We start from the raw sequence: 23,933 nt of genomic DNA, 5'->3' as shown, positions 1-23,933 counted from the left end.
GTTCCTCATACACTAACCCTTTCATTCCTGATATCATTCCAGTAAATCATCTCTGACCTTCTCCAACAACAGCACATCTTTTCTCAAATACGGCACCCAAAACTCTAATTCTGATTGAATGGAAATGCAATTCTCAAACGACACAAACACAATGGTTACATGATATTATGTCTTGTTGATATTTACCACTCGGGAAGGTTCCTTTTGGTTTTCAGATAGAGGTGTGTTGTTCAGGGAATCATTAATGTTTTTGTGACTCAACGTCCAAGCATCTAAAGTCCGTTATCTCTTCCGAAAAGCTTTATAGCTTTAGCATGGAGCAGAGCTGAGCCACGACTTTGCAGGTATTTAAGGGAGTGTGTGGGCAGGGTTTGTTCTGGACCAACAATTTCACCAAGTGACTCTGCTTGAAATCAAGATTCAAACCATTTTGAGGAATACAACAGGAATTGTTCAACAAGAGCTTGGTGTTCCCTGAGGAGTTTTCTTTCAATAGTGGAAATTATTTTTTTAAAAAAGCCCGTTAATATTCCTGATACAGATCTTTGTACTTAACTTTCAGGTTGCTATCTGTTTTTAACTTGGAGGCCTTTAATGGGGTGACTGGGTGGAATTTTTGCTTTAACCAAGCAGCTCTCTTGCAATTTTCCAGCTGTTGGATGCGATTCAGTTGTTTGCAAGTTTAGTAAGTGGGATTTTGATGTGAAATTGCAACTCACAGCATCATTTTTGTGTTTGAAAATGCCAATGTGAAAATTTTAACTTCAGTCTTCTTGGTTTGCTTAAGTTTACAGAGGAGACGTTGCGTCAAGCTGAGAAGACAGAGTTGGATGCCCATTTGGCGAATCGGCTGGGCAAAGCAGAAAGCACAAAACGAGGGGCTGAAAAAATAATGAAGCAGACTGAAATGCCGTTGAACCAAACCCAGGTAAAGAATTTAATTTTGTGCAGCGTACTTAAGAGACCAAACAATTTGGGATTTTAGTGGTGACCTATTTAAATGAACAAAATCTGATTAGAATAGAAGTTTATGGAATGTTTGGAAGTTGCCACAAAAAAATGGAGCATATAAATTAGATAAATGAACAATACAATGAGCCTGGTGTCACAGTATCTGCCTCCCTCTACCGTACATCACTGTTGAACCTTCTCCCCAATATGAACCTGATGTCACAGTATAGGTCAGAGTTTATTGTACATCACTGTTAAACCTTCTGACTACAGTGAATCCAGCATCAGTATATCTGTCCCAGTCTACTGTACATCACCATTAAACATTCTCCGCACTGTGAACTTGTCACAGAATCTGCCACAGTTTATCATACATCTCATTAAACATTCTCCCCACTGTGAACCTGGTGTCACAGTACCTGACACAGTGTATTGTACATTACTGTTAAACCTTCTCACTGCTGTGAAGCCAATGTCACAGTAATGATCTCAGTCGTCCATACATCAGCATTAAACCTCTCTCCACTGTGAATCTGGTGTCACTTTGCCTGCCACCCCAATATGAACCTGATGTCAAAGTATCTGACACTGTTAATCGTACATCAATGTTAAACTTTCTCCCCTCTGTGACCCTGGTGTAATAGAATCTGCCTCAGTGTACAGTCCATAACCATTAAACCTTCTCCCCACTGTGAACCTGGTGTCACGGTGTATATCCCAATTTACAGTATATCACCGTTAAACCTTCTCCCCCCCCGTGAACCTGGTGTAATAGAATCTGCCTTAGTCTACCGTCCATCACCGTTAAACCTTCTCCCCACTGTGAACCTGGTGTCACGGTATATATCTCAATTTACAGTATATCACCGTTAAACCTTCTCCCCAAAGTGAACCTGGTGTCACAGTATCTGCCTCAGTCTACCGTACATCACCGTTAAACCTTCTCACTACTGTGAACTTGGTGTCACGGGATTGATCTCAGTCTATCGTACATCACTGATAAACCTCTTCCCCACTGTTCACCCGGTGTCACGATATCCATCTCAATTTACCGTACATCACTGTTAAACATTCTCCCCAATGTGAACATGATGTCACAGTATCTGACACAGTTTAAAGTAAATCACTGTTAAACCTTCTTACTACTGTGGAATCCATCTCACATTTTCTGCCTCAGTCTACCGTTCATAAACATTAAACCTTTTCCTCCTGTGAACCTGGTGTTAAAGTATCTGCCTCAGTTTAACGCACATCACCATTAAGCCTTCTTACTGCCCTGAACTCAGCGTCACAGTATATGCCAACATCAACTGTACTTTACCGTTAAAACATCTCCCCACTCTGAACCTGGTGTCGCAGTATCTCACACAGTTAATTGTACATGACTGTTAAACTGTGTTAATGTTGTGAACCCATTGTCTCAGTATCTCTTATCAGTCTACCATACATCATCGTTAAACCTTTACACATCTGTGAATGGGTGTCACTGTATCTGATACAGTTTATCGGACATTACTTTTCAACTTCCTCACTTCTGTGAACCCAGTGTCACAATAACTGTCTCAGTCTACCCTACCTCATTGTTGAACCTTCTCCAACTGTGAACCTGGTGGCACAGTTCTGCTTCAGTCTCCCGTATATCACCATTAAACCTCCTCCCCACTGTGAACCTGGTGTCACTGTATCTGCCTCAGTCTACCATACATCACCATTAAACATTATCCCCATTGTGCACCTGGTATCACTTTATCTACCTCAACATACCGCACATCATCATTAAACGTTATTCTCATGTGAATCTGGTGTCACAGTATCTGCCTCAGTCTACAGTACATCACCGTTAAACCTGATCCCCACTTTACCCCTGGTGTCAAATTATCTACCTCAACATACCATACATCACTGTTAAACCTTCTCGCTCTGTGAACCTAGTGTCACAGTATCTGACACAGTTCATATTATATCACTGTAAAACCTTCTCACAAATGTGAATCCTACTATAAAATAATACTCCCCTTCTAAGTCTCACTGTATTCGAATCCCACCTATTTTAAAAATTCCAAAAAAAAGAGAAACATCAATCCCAAAACAAGATACTCAAAAGTAGTAGCCCCCTAAAAATCTGGGTGTGGTAAAGTCCACAAGTAGCAGGAGACTAAAGGACTCAGTGTCACCCACCCCCAGTCAGACTTTCACAAAGTCCTGAAACAAAAACATTCAACCCAGTGATTCCAGTCCCAATGATTGTTCCGGATCGTCAATATCGAGAAGACTTTGCATCCATTCAACTTTTTTCCCATTCTTTCCATATTTTCCAATCTTCCCATTTCCATTCCCATTGACCCTTCCCTTTGGTGACAATGGTGACGATCACCCATTTCCTCGTACATCTGGCAATGAATTAGCAAATATTAAAGCATCATGGTCATTCTCAAAAAACTGAGATTGAAAATTCCCATAAAAATCTTTCAATACTGCTGCATAACGAAAAGCAAATTTATATCCCTTTCGCCACAATACTTCTTAGGCTGAATTAAATTCTCGGTCTCTTCTGATAATTTCTTGACTCAGATCTGCATTAAAAAACCCCTATTATTTTGAACCATCAGTGGAGTCTGATTTTGCCATGTTTTCTGCACCACCAATCGGAGTATCACCTCTCTGTCTTGTTATTTAAAACAGCGAATCAAAACTGCTCGTGGTAATTGGCCTGGAAACGCTCTGTTCACTCGATCTAATTCCAGTCCATCTGGAACAAATTAGCTGCCCTTCACTTCTGGGATCCATTTCTTCAAAACCTTCACCGGATCCGAACCTTCCATATCTTCCGGAAGACCTACTATCTTAACATTATTTCTACGACATTGGTTTTCTAATGAGTCAAACTTCTTCAATAATTCCTTCTTCTGAATCCCCCAATCTACAAAAGGATCTTCCACTATTTCCATTTTTTCTCTATTACGCTCCACTTGACTCTTGCATTCAAGAAAGCCTCCTCAATCTTTTTAAAATGATCTTGCACAGTATCCACTGATCGTGTCCATCTCGTAACATCACTCTTAACTACATTAATATCTTGCTTCATAAAAGTTATTTCTTCACACACAGTGTTCATTTTAGTTTTCATTTCGAAAATCCTTGAGTCATCTGATGAGTCATCTGCATTGACATATTTGCCATATCTTCCATGAGTTGAGCAATCCCTTCCAGAATTGGAAACACAGAATCCAGTCCAGGATCCATCACCTGCCTTTGAGGCTGACCTTCTTTTGCCGCAGTCCCCAGTTCTTCAAATTCTAATGAAGTTGAGGTCTCTTCTTGTTCCAAAGCAGTAGGTCCTCTTCCAGTGCGGCTGCAGGTCTGGATACCCAACAACAGCATGCCTAACTCAACAGTGAGCGACCTCGTCAGTTCACCGTCGCTCAGGCTCCCCCGCAGCCCACACCTTCTCCAAAGGTTTGTGGACCCTTGACGCACTGCACATGCCCGGTAGGGCCACCGACTGCGCAGGTGCGTCATCTGATGCTACACTGTACCTCTCCTGACCACCAGGCAATGCTGCAGGCTCACGTGCCTGTCCTCGTTCAGCTGGCTCGCCCTCACGCCTGTGTTCACGAGTGCACGAGTCAAAACCGCTGAACTCATCGCTAAGCTAGCGCCGACGAAATACTTAGCCGGGCAGGAGTCCTCTGAGGCTTGGGGACTCCAGTCGACAACTCTGTTACTTCAACTTGAACTTGGCCTCAGTTCTTCAACACTTTTGTAAGGTAATTTCTTCTGTAACTGAGTTTTCGATTTTTTCACATTTGCAGCCATTTCGATCCTCCACTATTCCAAAGTCTATAAACAGTATTTTTAATCACTTTTACAACTTTTAAAATCGAGCATTTAATAGTCTAACTGCGGAAGGGTGGAACCACACGTCTACCCTCTGCGCCATCTTGTCACAGTATCTGACACAGTTTATAGTAAATCACTGTTAAACCTTCACATTACTGTGAATGCTGTCTCTCAGTTTCTGTCTCAGTCTACCGTTAATCAACGTTAAACCTTCTCACCCTGTTAAATTGGTGTTAAAGTATCAGCCTAAGTTTACCACACATCACCATTAAACATTCTCCCCATTGTGAAACCGGTTTTACTGTATCTGCCACAGTTTATCGTACATCACTATTATACGTTCTCACTACTGTGAACTTGGTGTTATAGAGCCTGGCAGTCTAACGTACATCACCAGTAAACCTTCTCGTCAATGTGAGCCTGGTGTTACTGTATCTGCCACAGTTTAGTGTACATCATCATTAAAAATTCTCCCCAATATGAAGCTGGTGTCCCTTTATTCGCCAAAGGTTATCGTACAGCTCTGTCAAACATTTTCCCCACTATGAACCTGGTGTCACAGTAACTGCCTCAGTTTCCCATAAAGCTTTTTTTCCCACTCTGAGCCCAGTATAAACGTATCTACATAGTCTCCTGTACATCACCATTAACCTCCTCCCCACTGTGAAGCAAGTATCAGTATCTGCCAGTTTATTGTACATCATTTTTAAACCTTCTCACCACTGTAAACCTGGAGTCACAGAATCTGCCTTATTCTACCATACATATCTGTTAAACCTTCTCAGTACTGTGAACACAGTGTCACAGTATCTGCCAAAGTCGTCGACAGTACATCACCGTTAAACATTCTCCCCAAGTTGACCCATTCATCACTGTTTTTTCCACCATTTATCGTACATCACAGTTCAACCTCCCCACTGTAAACTTGGAGTCACAGTATATTCCACAGTTTATTGCACATCACTGATATTCTTTCTCCTCGTTGTGAATGTGGTGTCACCATATCTGCATCAGTCTTCCGTACATCACCATAAACTTTGCACCAATGTGAACCTGGTGTCACTTTATCTGCCACAGTTAATATTACATCACCGTAAAAACTTCTTCCAACTGTGAACCTGGTATCACAGTATCTACCACAGCTTATCATGCATTACTGTTAAACCTTCTCACTACTGAAAACTTGGTGTCACAGTATCTGCCAACGTCTACTGTATATCACCGTTAAATATTCTCCCAACTGTGAACCTGGTGTCACAGTGTCTGATACAGTTTATCGTACATTACTGTTAAACCCACCAGATAAGCTCCAGATAGCGAAAGAGAAGTTCTCGCATCTGCAGGAACTGGGGATCATTCGTCCCTCCGACAGTCCTTGGGACTCGCCGCTTCACCTGGTCCCAAAAGCCTCCGATGGCTGGCGCCCCTGCGGAGATTATCGACGGTTTAATGACACGACAGTACCTGACCGTTACCCCATCCCTCACATTCAGGACTTTATGGCCAATCTGCATGGTGTGAGAGTATTCTCCAAGGTCGATCAGGTGTGCGTGTACCATCAAATCCCATTGCACCCAGATGACATCCCCAAAACGTCCATCATCTCCCCCTTCGGCATGTTCGAATTTTTATGCATGCCTTTCAGGCTCAAGAACACCGCCCAGACATAATGCACCTCATGGATACGGTGCGCAGGGATTTGAATTTCGTGTTCATTTATCTGGATGACATTCTTGTCGCTAGCAGAGACTGGGCACAACACAAGTCTCACCTGCACACCCTCTTCTCCCGACTGGCCGAATTCAACCTAATGATCAGCCCGGCCAAATACCAGTTTTGTGCAGAAGAAAATTTGGATGGGATGAAACTAATCCAGAATCCATTGCACAAGATTGGAAAAATTAGATTGAGCGTCTTCAAATACTTGGAAGTTTTGACGTCAACAGACTTTGGAGTGGCCACATTTGCTCAGTTACACCATTTTTCTGATGTAAGTGAAGGTGGTTTTGATCCTGTCAGTTACTGAGTCATGTGAAATAACCCAAGTGCGAGTAGATGGTGGATTTGTAATGGGAAAAGCCAGAGTGGCTCCATTAAAGTCAGTCACCAGACCTTGAATGGAATTAACTGCTGCTATTATGGCGAGCAAAATGGACGCTATGTTAAGAAGAGAATTACAGATGGAGTCCGCAGATCCTGTGTTTTGGACTGATAGAACATCAGTGCTTAAATATATTAATAATGAAATCATGAGGTTTCATCTCTTTGTGACTAACAGAGAGAATGAAAACCTGGACAACAACAAATGGCAGATTTACCACATGACAGAGTTTCACCTGATGAATTCCCATTTACATCCGTGGAAGTTGATTATTTTGGTCCTTTGCAAGTAAAGTGCGGACGAAGTGTTGAAAAATGATATGGAGTTATTTTCACTTGTTTGACTATGAGAGCAATTCATATTGAAGTAGCGTCATTGCTTGATACAGACTCTTTTATTAATGTTCTTTGGCGTTTTATTCCTAGACCTGGTCAAGTAAAAGAATTATGTTCTGATAATGGATCTAACTTTAAAGGAGCTGAACGAGAATTATGAAAAGTTATTCAAAATTGGAATCAACATCAAATTCCTGATGCGTTACTTCAGAAAGAAGTTAATTGGATATTTAATCCACCCATAGTTATGGGTGTGGTACGGGTAAGGGTTAGTTGGTTGTGGAGAACGTTTACAAAGGTCTGTACTGGGCAGTACTGGGCAGCAATGCTTAATGTTGTAATGGATGCGGAAGCTCTGGGAAGGGGTAAGGGAGGGACTGGCCAGGAAGTCTGCAGATTCTGGGTCTGACGGCAATGCACAAACATGCTGGGGAAACTCATGGATAGTTTTGTGAGGAGCAGGTCCTGCATCACGAGTCAAATTGAGTATTTCGAGGAGGTGTCAAAGGAAATAGATGAAGGTCAAGGTCTGTATGTGCTGCACGTGGATTTTAGTAAGGTGCTTGACGAGGTCGTCATGGTGGCCTCATTCAGAATGTCGGGAGGCATGGGATCCATGGAGCCTTGGCTGTGTGGATTCAGAATTGGCTTGTCTGCAGTAAACAGAGGGTAGTAGTAGATGGAACAATGACTAGTGGCTCTCCAAATGGATCTGCTCTGGGACCCCTGCTCTTTGTGATTTTTATGAATGATGATGGGAGTGGAAGGGTGGGTATGTCAGGGGATGACACAGAGGTAGAGATGTTGTAGACAGTGTAGAAGGTTGTCATATGTCATCCAGTTTGCAGAGAAGTGACAGATGGAGTTGAATCCTGTAAATACAGATGTACTTAAACAAGCAACTGGTACAGGTTAATTTCCAGAGTCATTTTCAAGGGCATGAATAAAAGTTATTCCAAAGTAGGTTGGAGACGCATTAAAATTAGCTTCATATAGACCAATATCTTTATTGAATACGGATTACAAGAACGTGAGGGCAGAGCACTTGGTTAATGGCAGGATTATGAACAGTGTGCAGGACTGAGATATATTTAGATCCTGCGCCATAAATCGCTCAAAGTTGCTGTGCAAATTGAGAGGGAGTTTAAGATGGTGTATTGTGTGCTGGCCTTCAGGAGTCAGGGGATTGAGTTCAAGAACTGAGAGGTAACGCTGCAGATGTACAAAATTCTCGTCAGACCACACTTGGAATATTGTGTGCATTCCTGGGGCAAAAATACCAGTGGACATCTAAATAAGGTGAGATGAGGAAACTTTAGACAAGATGTGAGGGGGATATTTTATTCACACAGAATGTAGTGGGTGGCTGGAATACATTGCCAGGGGTGGTACTGGAGGCTCATCCAAAAAAGACACAAAAAAGATTTTAATATAGGGACAGGAATAAAAGAAAAACAGAAGGTACTGGTGAGAGGGAGGGAAGAGTAATATTGTTGTGGGGTAGGTTCAGATGGGTCAGCTGAAGGGACTCGACTGATCCATCCACGATTTGTCCAACATCTTGCTGCCACGTCATGGTGAACCAGGGTGTTGCCTGATGGAGACACGTGGCTCTGAGCTCTGCAGAGATAGATCGTGCTTTTCTCCAAAACACACTTCCTCAGGTAAAGCAGAGGAATGGGAAAGATCCTAGTGTGCAGGGGTAGGGAGGGGGGTGATGGGGGAAGAGTTGGGGCCCTCCAAAGTCATCGTGATCAGGCCTCGGAGACGGTATCTCTATCACTCATATTTCTCTTCCCAGGAGAAGGAGCAATCTCAGAGACAAGACACGAGTGCAGAAGAACATTGCATCCCAGCTGAACAGAGGATGGACAACATCATGGTAGCCTGAACCCCTCCCCTTCTCCCTCTGGCCCTGCCAACTCCATTCCCCACCTCTTCCATATCCCTTCACCCACTTCCCCTCCCATTTCTCCCCTACCTCTCCTCCATTCCAATCCCCTCCCACTCACCTTCCCCTTCACCTACCCTCACACCTATGCCCGAAACTTAGCCCTCCTCCCTTCACCTCCCCTTCCCCTCTCCTTTCCCCCTCCCCTTCGCCTCCTACCCTTCCCCTCCTCCCCTTCCCCTCCCCTTCCCTTCCTACCCCTAACAGGGGAAGGAGGGATAGGGGAAGGGGGTAGGAGAAAGGGGGGTAGTGAGAGGGTAGGGGTAGGTAATGGGGTAGTGGTAGGGGGTGCGGGTATGGGGTAGGGTTAGGGGAAGGGGGTAGGTGTAGAGGATAGGGGTAGGGTTTAGCTTAGGGTTGGGGAAGGTGGGTAGATTTAAGATAAGGGTCAGGGACGGGTAGAGGTAAAGTTAGGTTTAGGGTTAGGAGATGTGGGATCGGGTTAGGTCGAGGTTTAGGGTTAGGTTTAGAGTTCGGGGAAGTGGGCTTGTGATAAGTTTAGGGGAAGGGGGTAGGAGTAGGAGGTAGAGGTGAGGTGTGAGTTGGGGTTAGGGGAAGGTGGGTAAGATTAGGTTGGGTTTAGGGGACAGCATAGGGATAGGGTTAGAGGAGAGGGTGGAAATAAGAGTTAGGGTTGGGGATGTGGTGTAGTGTTTAAGGGTATCGGTAGTGTTAACGTTAAGGTTAGGGTTTGTTAGGGGTTAGGGTTAAGTTGGGGAGGGGAGCGTGGGCGGCGAGCGGGGCACAGGAAATGGAGAGGTGATGAGGGAGGGGAATGGGCAGGGAAATGAAGAGGTGTACGGTGTAGAGGAAATGGGAGGTGAATATAGGAAGGCACCCCTTACCCCATATTATCCCTGCCTCCTCTCCTCCTTCCAGAGGAAGCGGGACCTCATTCCGGCCAGAACCTCCCTGTAGTTTCAGAGCCTCTGTTTCAGGAAGTGCCTTCGACGCTTGCCGCTGGACAGACATCTTGTCCCTTGATTCATTCTATACCGTTGATATTAAATTTAAAAATGGTTTGGTCTTTTAGAGCTTGAACTCAAAAGGCTGGTCCAGAATGACAACACAGAAACAGGCCCTTCGGCCCCACTCTCCTGCTGGCTGTGCTGTTGTAATCAGTCCATATTCCTCTCCACCTTTTCATTCTTAGCTCCCATCAAGCTCATGTTGCCTTGTCAATCTCACGGCCTGTGGGAAGAAGCTATTTCCCTCCCTGGCTTCTCTACTTTTATTCCTCCATATCTCCTTCCTGATGGCAGGGGGACAAAGATGCTCTTTGCTGGATATCTGGGAGTCTATTTACAGAGCCCATCCCTGCAAAAAATTCAGGGGTCCCTTGCCTTGAGGTTCCACCCATGTTGCCTCTCCCTCAGCACTCTCTCGTCAGAACACAATTGCACCCTCCTTCCCCTCCTCTCCCAGGTCTCAATATCCCCCTGACAATTCCAGTCAGCTGCAATGTCTACACCCTGCCCCACCTGCTATCGAATGCCCTGCATCCTCCTTCCCCATTGGTTTCCTCCTGTTATCAGGCATCAGGATGGACCCCACCCTGTTGAAACTACGCGTATTCTCACTGATCTCTCTGCGCCTCTGCCCTCCATCCAGGGGTCTTGGTTGTCTTGTGGTGATGGTGGAGAACAAAGTACCAACTCAAGGAGATAGGGAGCTGTAAGGAGACCCCCAGTTCCAGGAGACAGGGAGAACCACAGAGATGCCCAACTCTGTCAAACTGGTAGAACTCGGTCATCAGGTGCAAGGAGCTCTTGGTACTGCTGCACGTGAGGCAGGTGTGGCCCAGCCCCACACCTCCACCCTGTCAATTCCCAAAACACATTTCCTATTCATGTAGGGGTCCAAAATGGATAGAGTCTGGAGGACCATGTACATCGTCAATCAATGGGGGAATAACCCTAACCAGCATGGCTATTGTGTATGGCTGTGCTTGGAAACAAAGTGCAAGGGCACCAAAAGCTGCTATGTGCTGAGGTTCTACCTGGCTCAGGTGTTGTGAAAGATTGGTCTGGCCCTGATGCCACACAATGTCCTAGTCAGCAGAACTTTGCCCCATCACCTTCATGGGAATGGTTGCATAGACAAACACTATTGACCACAGGGCCATCAGGCAGTGATCAGCAAGGAATTCCTGCTGACACAGAGACTAGGACTTGATGAGATACTGCGGGGTGGTCCCCTGAGCGGAGGATCCAGAGACAGACATGCAGAACTGCTGGAAGACCAGAATCTCAGTGAAAGATGCCCTTTGGTCTGCCTGAAACCCAGATAAGAGAAGCAAACACTAGAAGCCCAAAGCAAAGGGAGGAAGGTTTAGGGGCAATATCAGGGGTACTTGTTTTTACACAGAGTTGTGGGTGCCAGGAATGACTTGCCAGGAGTGGTGATGAAGGCTGAAATATTAGGGCATTTAAGGGCTTCTTGGACACATGAATGAAGGAAACATAGAAGATAGGAGCTGGAGTAGGTCATTCGACCCTTCGAGCCTGCTCCGCCATTCAACGAGATCATGGCTGATCTTAAATTTCAGTACCCCATCCCCACCTTCTCTCCGTAACCTTTAATACCCTTATACTGAAGAAATATATCTAATTCCCTCTTAAACATATTTAATGAACCTGCCTCTACTGCCCTCTGTGGCAATGAATTCTACAGATTCACCACTCTCTGGGTAAAGAAATTCCTCCTCATCTCCATCCTAAATGGTTTGCCTATTATCCTCAAACCATGGCCCCGGGTTCTGGATTTTCCCATCCTTGGAAACATCCCATCTGCATCCATTCTGTCCAGTACTGCCAGAATTTTATATGTCTCTATGAGATCCCCTCTCAATCTTCTAAACTCCAGGGAGTACAATCCCAATTTGCGCAATCTTTCCTCATAAGTCATTCCTGCCATTCCAGGTATCAGCCTGGTGAATTGTCTCTGCACCCCCTCCATTGCAAGAATGGAGGGTTATAAAGGAGGAAGGGTCTAGTTTTTATTTTGCTTGGAATTGATAGGTCAGCGCAACATCGAGGTCCGAAGGGCATAACTGTTCGACGTTAACCTGCTGGTCTTTTAGCACATGGAGATGTGGGTGAGGGAACGCTGCCCACCGGCCTATTCCAGGTTGCTGAGAGATGCACTGAGGCTTGGCGCAGCCAACACGAGGGCGCTGTGGGGAAGGACTCTAATCCTCCGGGTCTTGAGGGGCGGAGACTAAAGGGAACCCCTTCAACCACAGAGTGCAGGGAGTAACCACAAGGTGTCAAAGGGGTGGAATGATGTTAAACAGAGAACATGTGCAGTGAAGGGAATACAGGCATGCAACACGAGGATGAGAAAAGACATGGAACAGTTGTCCTCTTGGTCAATAATTTTAGAATAAAGTTAATTTTGGGGTGAAAAAGAGAAAAGCCCGAACTCAGTCAACTTTGTTTCATGAGATACATTCTCCAATCCAGGAAAGCTCCTCTGTACCCGTTCAAATTGAACCCGAGGAAACTGTGTTCATGGTGGAAACCTCTGCAAACACACAACCGGACCTACGCACAGAGAGACAAATGATACACGTGCAGTCCCTCCCAAAAAAGAAATAAATTCTGTTGAATCAATAGCAGAGTCTTGGAGTCTTTGTCTGAGCCGGTCATCCATCATTCTCCATTCTCACTGCTCGCAGGAAGAATCTGTTTCGGGGCCTGGTGCTACTGGCTCCGATATTCCTCGACCTCTTTCCTGATGAGAAGAGCTGCCAAATGCTGTGGGCAGGTGGAAGGGATCCTCGACGACGTTGACAATGAACCCGGTTTATCCCATTGATATTTGGGGTGGGTGGGTTGGGGGGAGAGAGTCCCCATGATCCTATCTGCCACTCGTGGTCCTGCCAATCATTTTAAAAAAATATTTATAAACTTAAAACCACAACAAATTCACACAATTAATAATAATGCTCATCTAATGTGTGGCATCTATAAAAGAAAGAATAAAGAAACCACCCCCCACCCCCATCCACAATATGCTACCCCCTCCCACTTCTCTCTTCAACAGAAGTGTCTGCTACAGTGGTGACCTCAGCAGGACCCAGCCCTTCAGTTGGACGTGAAGATCACGGTCCAGGCGGCTCTTCAGATGGTTTGGTTGAAGCTGTCAATGTTCTGGATGTCGCAGCCACACGTGGGGTTCAAACAGGCCAAGGACCAGTTCCACCTCCAAGAGATCACCGCTGATGACATCCATTACTCCTCCATGATGTTCTTGCTCATCAGGACATGGCAGCAAGGCTCATCGACTTCTGACATCAGCCTCCCGAGCAAGGCAAATAGGATGCCCTCAAGGAGCTCTTCACCCGCACCTTCAGGACACGCCTTCATCCTCCACCTCATTCTGTTCCTGCTCTCACTGTCGCATGGCCCAGACAGTCATCCCAACATGAGTCCCTTCAAGCTATTTCTTTTCAGCTCTCACCAAATGCCCTGGACCCACTTTTCAGGAACTCTTCCCTCTTCCTCCCTATGTCATTGGTATCTCCATGTGCCACAACCTCTGTCCCATTTTAGGATGTCTTGGACACCAGCAGCAACACCCCAGACACTGGCACCAGGGAGGCACCACCTGGAAAAGGTCCAGGGTCCTAGTCCAACAGTCTTTTTCCTGAGCATCCAGGCAGCAGAAAAATATCAATGGTTGCTCAAAGCAAAATCCTCATTGCGGTGCCCACCAACAAGTTGAGGCACAAAGTTTTGTGTGTGTTTTGGGTTACTGGTGCCAACATATTCCCCATCTCACCCTGTCCCTCCATCTACTGCACAATGTTGCCCAGAAAAAAAAAACTCTCCGCTTCATTGATGACCTGAACAACAAATGGCTTCTTAAATGGTAAAACACGCTGTTGAACACCACTGCCACTGACCACAAGCACCCCACAACCCCTCAAAACTGGAAGACCCTTTGAATGACTTGTCTCTGCAATGAAGACAATGGTCTAGTGGAGCCTCGAGCAAAAGAGGCAAGGTCGCCGAGTCCCACACAGATTCTGGTTCAATTCCCTCCTGGTAGCTGCCTCCCGCGACTCCCCATCTGAGTGTCAGATGGTCGCCTGCTTACCACAGAGAACCAGATGGCAGCAGAGACAGTCACACTCCAGCCACACCTCCCAACATGTGATGGGTTCAATCTGCGGATGCCACTCACAGCGGACCGAAGAAGTGGTACATGGCAGACCGCACAGAGGCCGGGCCCGAAGGGCTGAGCCACTTGCAAGAACAGATCATGTCCTGTCCGAAAGTGACAGCCTCCCACTTGAATGACCCCGAGAAGAGCTTGGCACCATGGCCTGGGGCAAACCGTTCAACACCCTCGATGCAGGACAGCAGGAAAAAGCTTGGTTTACTGACGGCTCCGGCTGGTGAAGGTGCGAAAAACAACGGTGTAAAGTGGGAGCACTCCAGCTCACCACAGATAAAGTACTGACACAAGAGGGTGAAGTGGAGGGGAGAGCCAACTGTCCAAGCTGGCAGCTGTGGCACTGATCCGAAAAGGGACAACCAGGTGGGCCCAGGAGCCTCTTTTCCGATCAGTGCAACAGGATTTCTGGGCTGTGCCAAACAGCACGTCAGTGTGGATGGGTCGGCGTCAGGAGACAGGGAGGCAGATCCATGGCTGCCTGCTCTGAGGACAACAGCACTGGCAGATCTTCTGAGAGGTGGAACAACAAAAGAATAGTCAGGGTCCACCACGTGGATGGACACACCTCCAGGAAAACCGCTGAAGCTGACGCGATGCCACTGTGGACTGAGCTGCTCAAATATGCTCTGCCACTTTTTTCCCCAAGCAGAGAGACCCTGGAGCCTTGGCAGCATTGGTGCATCATAAATGTGGGCATATGGGGGCACTATGATGGACAGAGGATCTGGGGGTCTCATGATGTTGCAAGAACTGTGATGGCCAAATGCCCTATTTGTCAGCAATTAAAACCAAGGGCCACATTCGCTGGGGTTCGGGAGCTGACCAAGTCTGATAAATTGACCATATCAGGCCTCTCCCCTGCCAAAATAAAAAGTGATATGTTCTCACGATGGTCAGCACATACTCGGATGTCCTGCCAGCGGGCCGACCAAGCACCATTTAAGCGTGCTCCATATGTGGAATACCCTATCGGATAACGTCCGACCAGCAATGGGTGGTGATGCCAAGTATTTGGGGCCACCTGCATATCCCCTACCACCCACAGGCATCCAAGATCAATGAGTGAATGAATGACCTGTTCAAGGTATCGTACGTGACAAGTTGATTGTCAAGTTTTCTATCCATGAGTGGTTGCAAGTGTATCGATTAATCCGGCGAGTTTGTGTCTGTGTGTGTGTTTTACTCCTCGTGCGACTTCACTACATGTGTCAATAAAAGACAACTGTGTTCAAATTCGCCACCCTTGGGACCCCTCGAATCAGTTTCACACACATAATAATTGGTGCAGTGAGCAGGGTCCTTCGAGTTCCGACTGAACACAGCTGCAGTGGAGATGCTTTGGAATCGGGGCAGGAAATCTAGTGCAGGCAGGGAGAACAAGATCTGCGTGTGTACTGACGAGAGTGCAGGGTTGGGGAGCTTGGCAAGCATGCTGGCGGACCACGGCAAACTGGTAGACTGGTCCAAGCTCCTGGATCCACATCTTGAGAAAATAGGTCACCACGTGTTGTCCCACTTCAAGAAGTCGGGGTTCCCAAAATCTAAGGGGAATCAGAGGGTGCCTTTTGGCTGCCAGTGTTTCTCCTGAGAAACCAATGTGAGATCATAGAAAGGAAAGATTTGGAGAGGGCCCAGGAAAATAAGGAGATAAAGGTGGTCCAGCAGCGCTGCTGTGCACTGCAGGAGGCAGTACAGACTCCCCCAACCTGAGCCACTGATGTCGAGATGAGAGGGACAGAGGTAGCCAACAGGCATGCCAATCAAGGTCAGACTCCCCCCCCCCCACACCCCCAGTGAGTGAGTTTGTACTGGCCATGGAGCGATTAGCCGAGGCCATTTGCCAGGATTCAGGCATTAAAGGTTTCAGAACAGGCCAGGAAGAGCATGAAATCAATTTATTTGCAGAAGTTGTTCTGATATATCTGACAGACCGGATACACTCATTGCCCAAGTTGTGCTCCACCCTGGAGGACTATGGGGAGATCTCTGGGTATAAGTTCTTTTGGGATATGTGCAAAATCATGTCACTTAGGAAGGGGGATTAGAGCCAATGTCAAGAAAATAGTCAACAAATGTGGCGGCAAAATGGAATCAAATGTCTAGGAGTTAGAATAGATAACAACGAGTAATTTAGACCAGCTGAATTATTCTCCCCTTGCTTGGGGAAATTGAGGAGGATTTAAATGGTTTGATGTCCCTGCCCATTACACTAGTGGTGTCACAGAGAGGGGAGGTGTCACAGAGGGGGGAGATGATGACACAGAGGGGGCGATGATGTCACTGCATGGGGCAGCCATAGCTGAGTCGTGTTATGGCACAGCAACAAGAGAAAGATGCCTCTCCTGGAAGGGGATTCTGGCCCCCATGTCGGAGTAGGACGCAGTCTCATCCCAGGGACCCTCTGATCAACAGGGTTGTGTTTAAATGCACCCTGCACCCATGGGTGAGATAAAGAGCCTGTTACAGGCTCCCCGACTGGGACAGAGCCTCCTCTGGCACCATCCTTCACCCAGTGTGGGCGGAGAGAATGGAGGCTGCATTTAATCCCCTCTCCCCATCCTGAGTGCAGGGCACTTTATGAGGCAGCTGGAGGGGACTGGGGAGGGGAGAACAATGGCATGTGAGGGAATACAGGGATGGGGTCTGTAGGAGTGGAGGGGAGAACCAAGGAATGGGGTTGCACCACAGGCTAATGTCAAGGGAGATTGGATCAGAGGTAGGGGACATAGGGTTGAGCTGGGGGGATGGGGTGCGAGGGGACGGAAGGCACTGGGGAAACCATGGGGGTGGTGTTGGGTGGTGGATGAGAGTGTGGTAGAGGAATCGGGGCAGGGGAGAGTGTGATGTGTCTGATGGAGAAGAGAAGTTGCGAGGGGGATGGAAAGTAGACCTTTCAACAGAAATGGGACAGAGCTCCCCCTCCACCTGGAATGGGATCTGTCCACTGAGAGACAGGACCGCTCCTCCACCCACCCCCCCCGCCCCCCCCGGGTTACAAGATCCCTTCCACCCTTGCATACACCCCCACACCCCCCCAACCGGGATAGGATTCTTTCCCCCAGTGGACCTGGATCAAGGTGCTAGAAAGTGTTTCTGCTGCGGCGGACCCAACAGAGTTGAGCGGTGAAGAGTGGGGCTCTCTCCGCACCACCTGCTCCCTCAGGCGACGAGGTCTCGCTTGCATCATGGAAGATCACGGTGTTGCTGAGCTTCTGGGAATGTGGAGGGCTTCTGCTAAACCCGTGGTGGGGTTCAGAGTGGTTCATCTCCCCGGGACGTGCTCCCATGGAGGGAGGGTTGTAAACAAAGTGAACAGCTGCAGAACTGGCCTCAGTCTGAGGAGAGTGATCAAAGAGGGACCTGGGGTGGCAATATTTCTACTGAAAGGCTGGAACGAACCAACAAAAGATCAATTCTGACATTTAGGAGAACGTTGGAAGGGAGTTAGAGGGAGGGGTAGAGACTAACTTGGACAGCAAGGCTGGGTTGGGATAAATGACCTGTTGTGTGCCCTCTGGGTGTGTAAATGCTGCTGCTTCTTCCCCAGAGGACATGGCAATAAGGTCACAACAGAGGTGGCCACACCGGGTCATGGACCCAACGTCCCCAAGGTGGTGTCCTGCACAGATGATAAAATCATCGACAATGGATCTTTCAGTGTGGTGTACCAGGCAAGGCTGGTGGACTCCGGAGAGCTGATTGCCATCAAGAAGATCTTGCAGGACAAGAGATTCAAGGTGAGGGGGAGGAGCAGTTGTGTGGAAATGGAACACCCTGATATTTAACTTTAGGCCTACAGCACGTTCACAGGCCCTTGCGACACATGAGCCCGTTTCACACCATTACACCCAATTGACAAACACCCCAAACACATTTTTGAAGGGTGGGTGGAAAGAGGAGCATCTGACAGAGGCCATGGGGTTTGGAAACAGAGAAAGTCACACAAACCCACAACAGCACCCCCCCTCCCCACACACAACCCCACACACACACACACACACACACACACACACACACACAAACACACACACACACACACACACACACACACACACACACACACACACACACACACACACACACACACACACACACACACACACACACACACACACCTGGCAAATATCAGAGATTTTCTGCAAATTAATTGTTTAGTAGAAGCTGGGAAAACAATCATAAAAACTGAAATGATACTTCAATGAACCCCCTGACGAGTCCCCACTCCAGCGACACGAAAAGTCCCCCCAACTGACTCTCGAAAAGTCCCCCACTTCGGCCTCCCTTGGAGTTCCCCACCTCTGACCTCTTGACGAATCTCCTCCCCGCCTCCCCCCTCAACTTGGACAAGTCGCCCCTCAGGTCCCCGACCCATCGCCCAGCCTTGCTGATGTTCCTCTCTCGCCATAGAACCGCAAACTGCAGATCGTGCGAAAGTTGGATCACACCATCATCGTCCCTCTTCTCAACTTCTACTCCTCTGTAGTCAAGGTAAGATCCACCTGCAACCACCCCACCCTCACTCTGATGCATATCATTTGCTGCTACCTTCCCCATTCCTTCAATCGATCTGTCTCGCTGCAGTCTCTCTGTTGCCTCCATCCTGTCCCTCTGACCAGGGCCGACTCCTTGACGCTGGCTGCCCTGCTCTTCACCCATTAACTCATGACCTCTTGCCATTTCAACTCCAGACAGCAGCAGCCAAGACCACAAGACAAGGTCGCCAAATTCGGCCACTCAGCCCCTCCAGTCTGTTTCCCCAATTCATTTCACGAATGTATTTTCCCACATAACTCACTTCCCCAGAACCTTTTGGTGCCCTTCCAAATCAACGCCTGCTCTGAATCGTCCCAACAACTCAGCCTCCACATGTTCGACCCCAGCCAACACCCGGCTGCAAACATTTCTCATCTCGAAACGTCAATGGTTTTTCTCTCCCGGTGAATCCTTGCCTCACGAGGGAGGGCGGTCAGAGCTGCACATTTTGTGCAGCCTCACCAGAAGCCGAATGATGGGGCAGCGGACGGGTCCACTATGGCCTGTTGACGCTCTGCTCGCTGAGCCCTTGGATTCATGCAATGTTGTGTTGAGCAGTGGGGGCATCAGGCCTACAGAGAGCAGGAGGGGCTGGCACTCCAGTTGGGAGAGGCACTGGGTGTTGGAGGGTAAATCCAGCTTACATATTTGTATTGTGTCCAAGAGAAAGAGGAGGTTTATTTGAATCTGGGTCTGGACTATGTTCCCGAGGCGGTTCACTGCATGGCCCAGCACTTCAACAAGGCCAAGCAGCCCATTCCCATGATCTACATCAAGGTGGTTGTGGATCTGGGTGGTCAAGTTGTCCACTGGGGCAAGCTTGGATGGTGGGGTTGGAGGATATGAAGGAGTTTACTGGCTGAGTCTCGCTGGGGACTGGATATCGATGAAGGGTGCATGAGGGTCTCAATGGGTATTGGTGAGGAGAGAAAGGGTAGTGAGGGGAGAGGGGTGGAGAGGATGATGAGGATGGATGTTGATTGGCAGGGAGGGGCCCTTCACCCACCTCCCCTTACCCTCAGGATATAGACCCGGCAAGTGTGGAGGCAGAGTGGGTCATGTTATATCGTTGTGTTACCAGTTTTGTGAGGAGCAGGTCCTGCTTCATGAGTCATGTACCAGCTGTAGCAGAGCATGGCCTACTTCCATCCTCAGGGGGTTTTCCATTGAGACATCAAGCCCCAGAAGATGCTGGTAGATCCCGAGATGGCCTTCTTATTGCTCCTTTATTTCGGCAGGTAGATCCACCCATGTCTGTCCGTTCACCACCTCAACGCGGTCCTGATCCCTCTCCCCAACACGGCCTTGTCCCCTCCCCACCAGCTCTCACCCCTCCCCCACCAGCTCTCTCCCCTCCTCCCTCTCCCAACTTGCCCCTTCCACAGCTTAATAACTTTTTCTAAATAAGATTGTGGGGGGCTTAGATGGAATGAACAGCCAGAAACCTTTCCTAAAGTGTCAGGTGCAAATCTCAGAGAGCATCCGCTTCAGGTGAGGGGAGACTTTTTTTTATGCAGAGAGTTGTGAGAGCTTTGAATGCGTCACCGGTGAAAGTGATAGCGGTTGGTAGAATAGGTACATATAAAAGTCTCTAAGACGAGCATGTGGATGTGAGGGAACAGAATTTTTACATGATAGAGGAATTTGGGGATATGGCGAGAAGGCAGGGTAGGTCGAGTTAGGTCATAAATTAGATCAGCCTTGATCATATTGAATGGCAGAGCAGGCTCGATAGGCCATTTTTGTCCTACTCCTGTTCCCACTTCCTATGTTCCTATGGGTGTGGTACAGGTAAAGGTTGTGGAGAACATTTACAAAGGTCAGTACAGCCTTTATGGGCCAAAGGGCCTGTACTGGGCAGCAATGCTTGATGTTCTAATGGATGCGGAAGCTCTGGGAAGGGGTAAGGGAGGAACTGGCCAGGAAGTCTGCAGATTCTGGGGCCGAGGGCAATGCCCAAACATGGTGGGCAAACTCATGGATAGTTTTGTGAGGAGCAGGTCCTGCTTCACGAGTCAAATTGAGTTTTTCGAGGAGGTGTCAAAGGAAATAGATGAAGGTCAAGGTCTGTTGTGCTGCACGAGGATTTTAGTAAGGTGCTTGACAAGGTCCCCACGGTGACCTCATTCAGAATGTCCGGAGGCATGGGAACCATGGAGCCTTGGCTGTGTGGATTCAGAATTGGCTTGTCTGCAGAAAACAGAGGGTAGTAGTAGATGGAACAATGACTAGTGGCGCTCCAAAGGGATCTGCTCTGGGACCCCTGCTCTTTGTGATTTTTATGAATGATGATGGGAGTGGAAGGGTGGGTATGTCAGGGGATGACACAGAGGTAGAGATGTTGTAGACAGTGTAGAAGGTTGTCATAGGTCATCCATTTTGCAGAGAAGTGACAGATGGAGTTCAATCCTGTAAATCAGATGTACTTAAATAAGCAACTGGTCCAGGTTTATTTCCAGAGTAATTTTCAAGGGCACGAATAACAGTTATTCCAAAGAAGGTTGGAGACCCATTAAAAGTAGCTTCATATAGACCAATATCTTTATTGAATGCGGATTACAAGAATGTGTGGGCAGAGCACTTGGTTAATGGCAGGATTATGAACAGTGTGCAGGACAGAGAAATATTTAGATCCTGCTCCATATATCACTCAAGGTTGCTGTGCAAATTGAGAGGGAGTTTAAGATTGTGTATTGTGTGCTGGCCTTCAGGAGTCAGGGGATTGAGTTCAAAAACCGAGAGGTATCGTTGCAGATGTATAAAATTCTCGTCAGACCACACATGGAATATTGTGTGCATTCCTGGGTCGAGAATACCAGAGGACGTCTAAATAAGGTTAGCTGAGGGAAATTTATGCAAGACGTGAGGGGTACATTTTATTCACACAGAATGTAGTGGGTGGCTGGAATGCATTGTCGGGGTACTAGCGGAGGCTGGTCCAAAAAAGGCATGAAAAGGATTTTAATATGGACAGGAATTAAAGAAAAATGGAGGGTACTGGTGTGAGGGAGGGGAGGGTAACATTGTTGTGGGGTAGGTTCAGCTGGATCAGCTGAACGGTCTCGACTGATCCATCCATGATTGTCTAGCAACTTGCTGCCATATCGTGGAGAACCAGGGTGTTGCCTGATGGACACATGTTGCTCTGAGCTCTGAAGAGAGAGATCGTGGTTTTCGCCAAAACACACTTTCTCAGGTAAAGCAGAGGAAGGGGAAAGGTTCCAGTGTTCAGGGGTAGGGGGGATTATGGGGGAAGAGTTGGGACCCTCCAAAGTCATTGTGATCAGGCCTCAGAGATAGTATCTCTATCACTCGTATTTCTCTTCCCAGGAGAAGGAGCGATCTTAGAGACAAGACACGAGTTCAGAAGAACCTCGCATCCCAGCTGAACAGAGGACGGACAACATCATGATGGCCTGAACCCCTCCCCTTCTCCCTCTGGCCCTGCCAACCCCATTCCCTGCCTCTTCCATGTCCCTTCACCCACTTCCCCTCTTCTCCTCTACCCCTCCTCCATCCCAACCCCCTCCCGCTCATCTTCCCCTTCCCCTGCCCTCACACCTATGCCCTAACCCCAGCCCTCCACTCTTCACCTCCCCCTTCCCCTCCGCCCTTCCCTTCCCCTTTCCCCCTCCCCTTCCCCTCCCCCATCCCCTGCCCTAACCCTCCCCCTTCCCCTCCCCTTCTCCTCCTCCCCTTCCCCTCCCCCTTCCCTTTCCCCTTCCTACCCCTAACCTAGGGGAAGGAGGGGGAGGGGAAGGGGGTAGGAGAAAGGGGGTAGTGGAAGGGGGTAAGGGTAGGGGTTGTGGTAAGGGGTAGGGTAGGGGGTAGTGGTAGGGAGTGCGGGGATGGGGAAGGGGTAGGAGGTAGGGTTAGGGGAAGTGGGTAGGTTGTAAGGGATAGGGTAGGGGTAGTGGTAGGGGGTGCGGGTATGGGGAAGGGGTAGTAGGTAGGGTTAGGGGAAGGGGGTAGTTGTAGGGGGTGCGGGTATGGGGAAGGGGTAGGAGGTATGGTTAGGGGAAGGGGGTAGGTTGTAAGGGATAGGGGTAGGGTTTACTTTAGGGTTGGGGAAGTTGGGTAGAGTTAGGGTTAGTGTTAGGAGACATGGGGTAGGGCTATATCTTGGTTTATGGTTAGGTTTATAGTTCAGGGAAGTGGGCTTGTGTTAGGTATAGGGGAAGGGAGTAGGAGCAGGGGGTAGAGGAGGAGTGAGGTTTGGGGTTAGGGGATGGTGGGTAGCATTAGGGTTGGGGTTAGGGGGCGGCATAGGCGTAGGGATAAAGTTAGGGTTAGTGGACGGGGTGGGGGTAGAGTTAGGGGATGTGGAGTGGTGGTAGGGGGTATCGGTAGTGTTAAGGTTAGGTTTAGGATTTTGTTAGGGGTTAGGGTTAGGAGTAGGAGGAAGGGAAGGGGGAGGGGAATGGGGGAGGCGAGCGGGGGACGGGAACTGGGGAAGGGAAGGGGGGAGGGGATGTGGGAGGGGAACGGGCAGTGGAAAGGGGAGGGGAACGGGGTAGAGGAAAGGGGAGGTGAACGGTGGACGGCATCCCTAGCCCCGCCCCTCCCCTCCCCTTCCCTTCCCCCACATTTCCCCTGCCTCTCCTCTCCTCCTTCCAGAAGAAGCTGGGCCTCTTTCCATCCAGAACCTCCCTGTGGTTTCAGAGCCTCCGTTTCAGGAAGTGCCTTCGACGCTTGCTGCTGGACAGACATCTTGTCTCTTGATTCATTCTGTACCGTTGATATTAAATTTAAAAATGATTAGGTTTTTTAAAGCTTGAACTCAAAAGGCTGGTCCAGATAAACAAAACAGAAACAGGCCCTTCAGCCCCTCTCTCCTGCTAGCTGAGCTGTTGTAATCAGTCCATATTCCTCTCACCCTTTTCATTCTTAGCTCCCATCCAGCTCATGTTGCCTTGTCAATCGCACGGCCTGTGGGAAGAAGCTATTTCCCTCCCTGGCTGCTCTGCTTTTATTCCTCCATATCTCCTTCCTGATGGCAGGGCGACAAAGATGCTCTGTGCTGGATATCTATGAGTCT

The 23,933-nt window shown here is 48.1% G+C and overlaps 1 protein-coding gene and 1 long non-coding RNA gene across 2 annotated transcripts; both read left to right on the top strand.

Annotated features, from left to right (window-relative positions):
- The first annotated feature begins 604 nt into the window (after window positions 1-604).
- LOC138750334 (uncharacterized) lies at window positions 605-12,730 on the top strand. The gene is made up of 4 exons (XR_011349267.1): window positions 605-685; window positions 788-928; window positions 9,029-9,109; window positions 12,643-12,730. It is a non-coding gene; the product is annotated as an uncharacterized lncRNA (long non-coding RNA).
- Window positions 12,731-17,922: 5,192 nt separating this feature from the next.
- Window positions 17,923-22,691, top strand: LOC138750332 (glycogen synthase kinase-3 beta-like; the record flags this gene model as incomplete). Its single annotated transcript, XM_069912410.1, has 3 exons — window positions 17,923-18,099; window positions 18,770-18,850; window positions 22,226-22,691. Coding segments are annotated over 3 exons (276 nt in total), but the record flags the coding sequence as incomplete, so codon positions are not given.
- Between the last annotated feature and the right edge of the window lie 1,242 nt (window positions 22,692-23,933).

This window comes from Narcine bancroftii, unplaced genomic scaffold (genome assembly GCF_036971445.1).
Source record: "Narcine bancroftii isolate sNarBan1 unplaced genomic scaffold, sNarBan1.hap1 Scaffold_117, whole genome shotgun sequence".
NCBI lineage: Eukaryota > Metazoa > Chordata > Chondrichthyes > Torpediniformes > Narcinidae > Narcine > Narcine bancroftii.
Note: the sequence above shows the minus strand (reverse complement) of the source record. Positions and strands in the feature narration are given on the sequence as shown.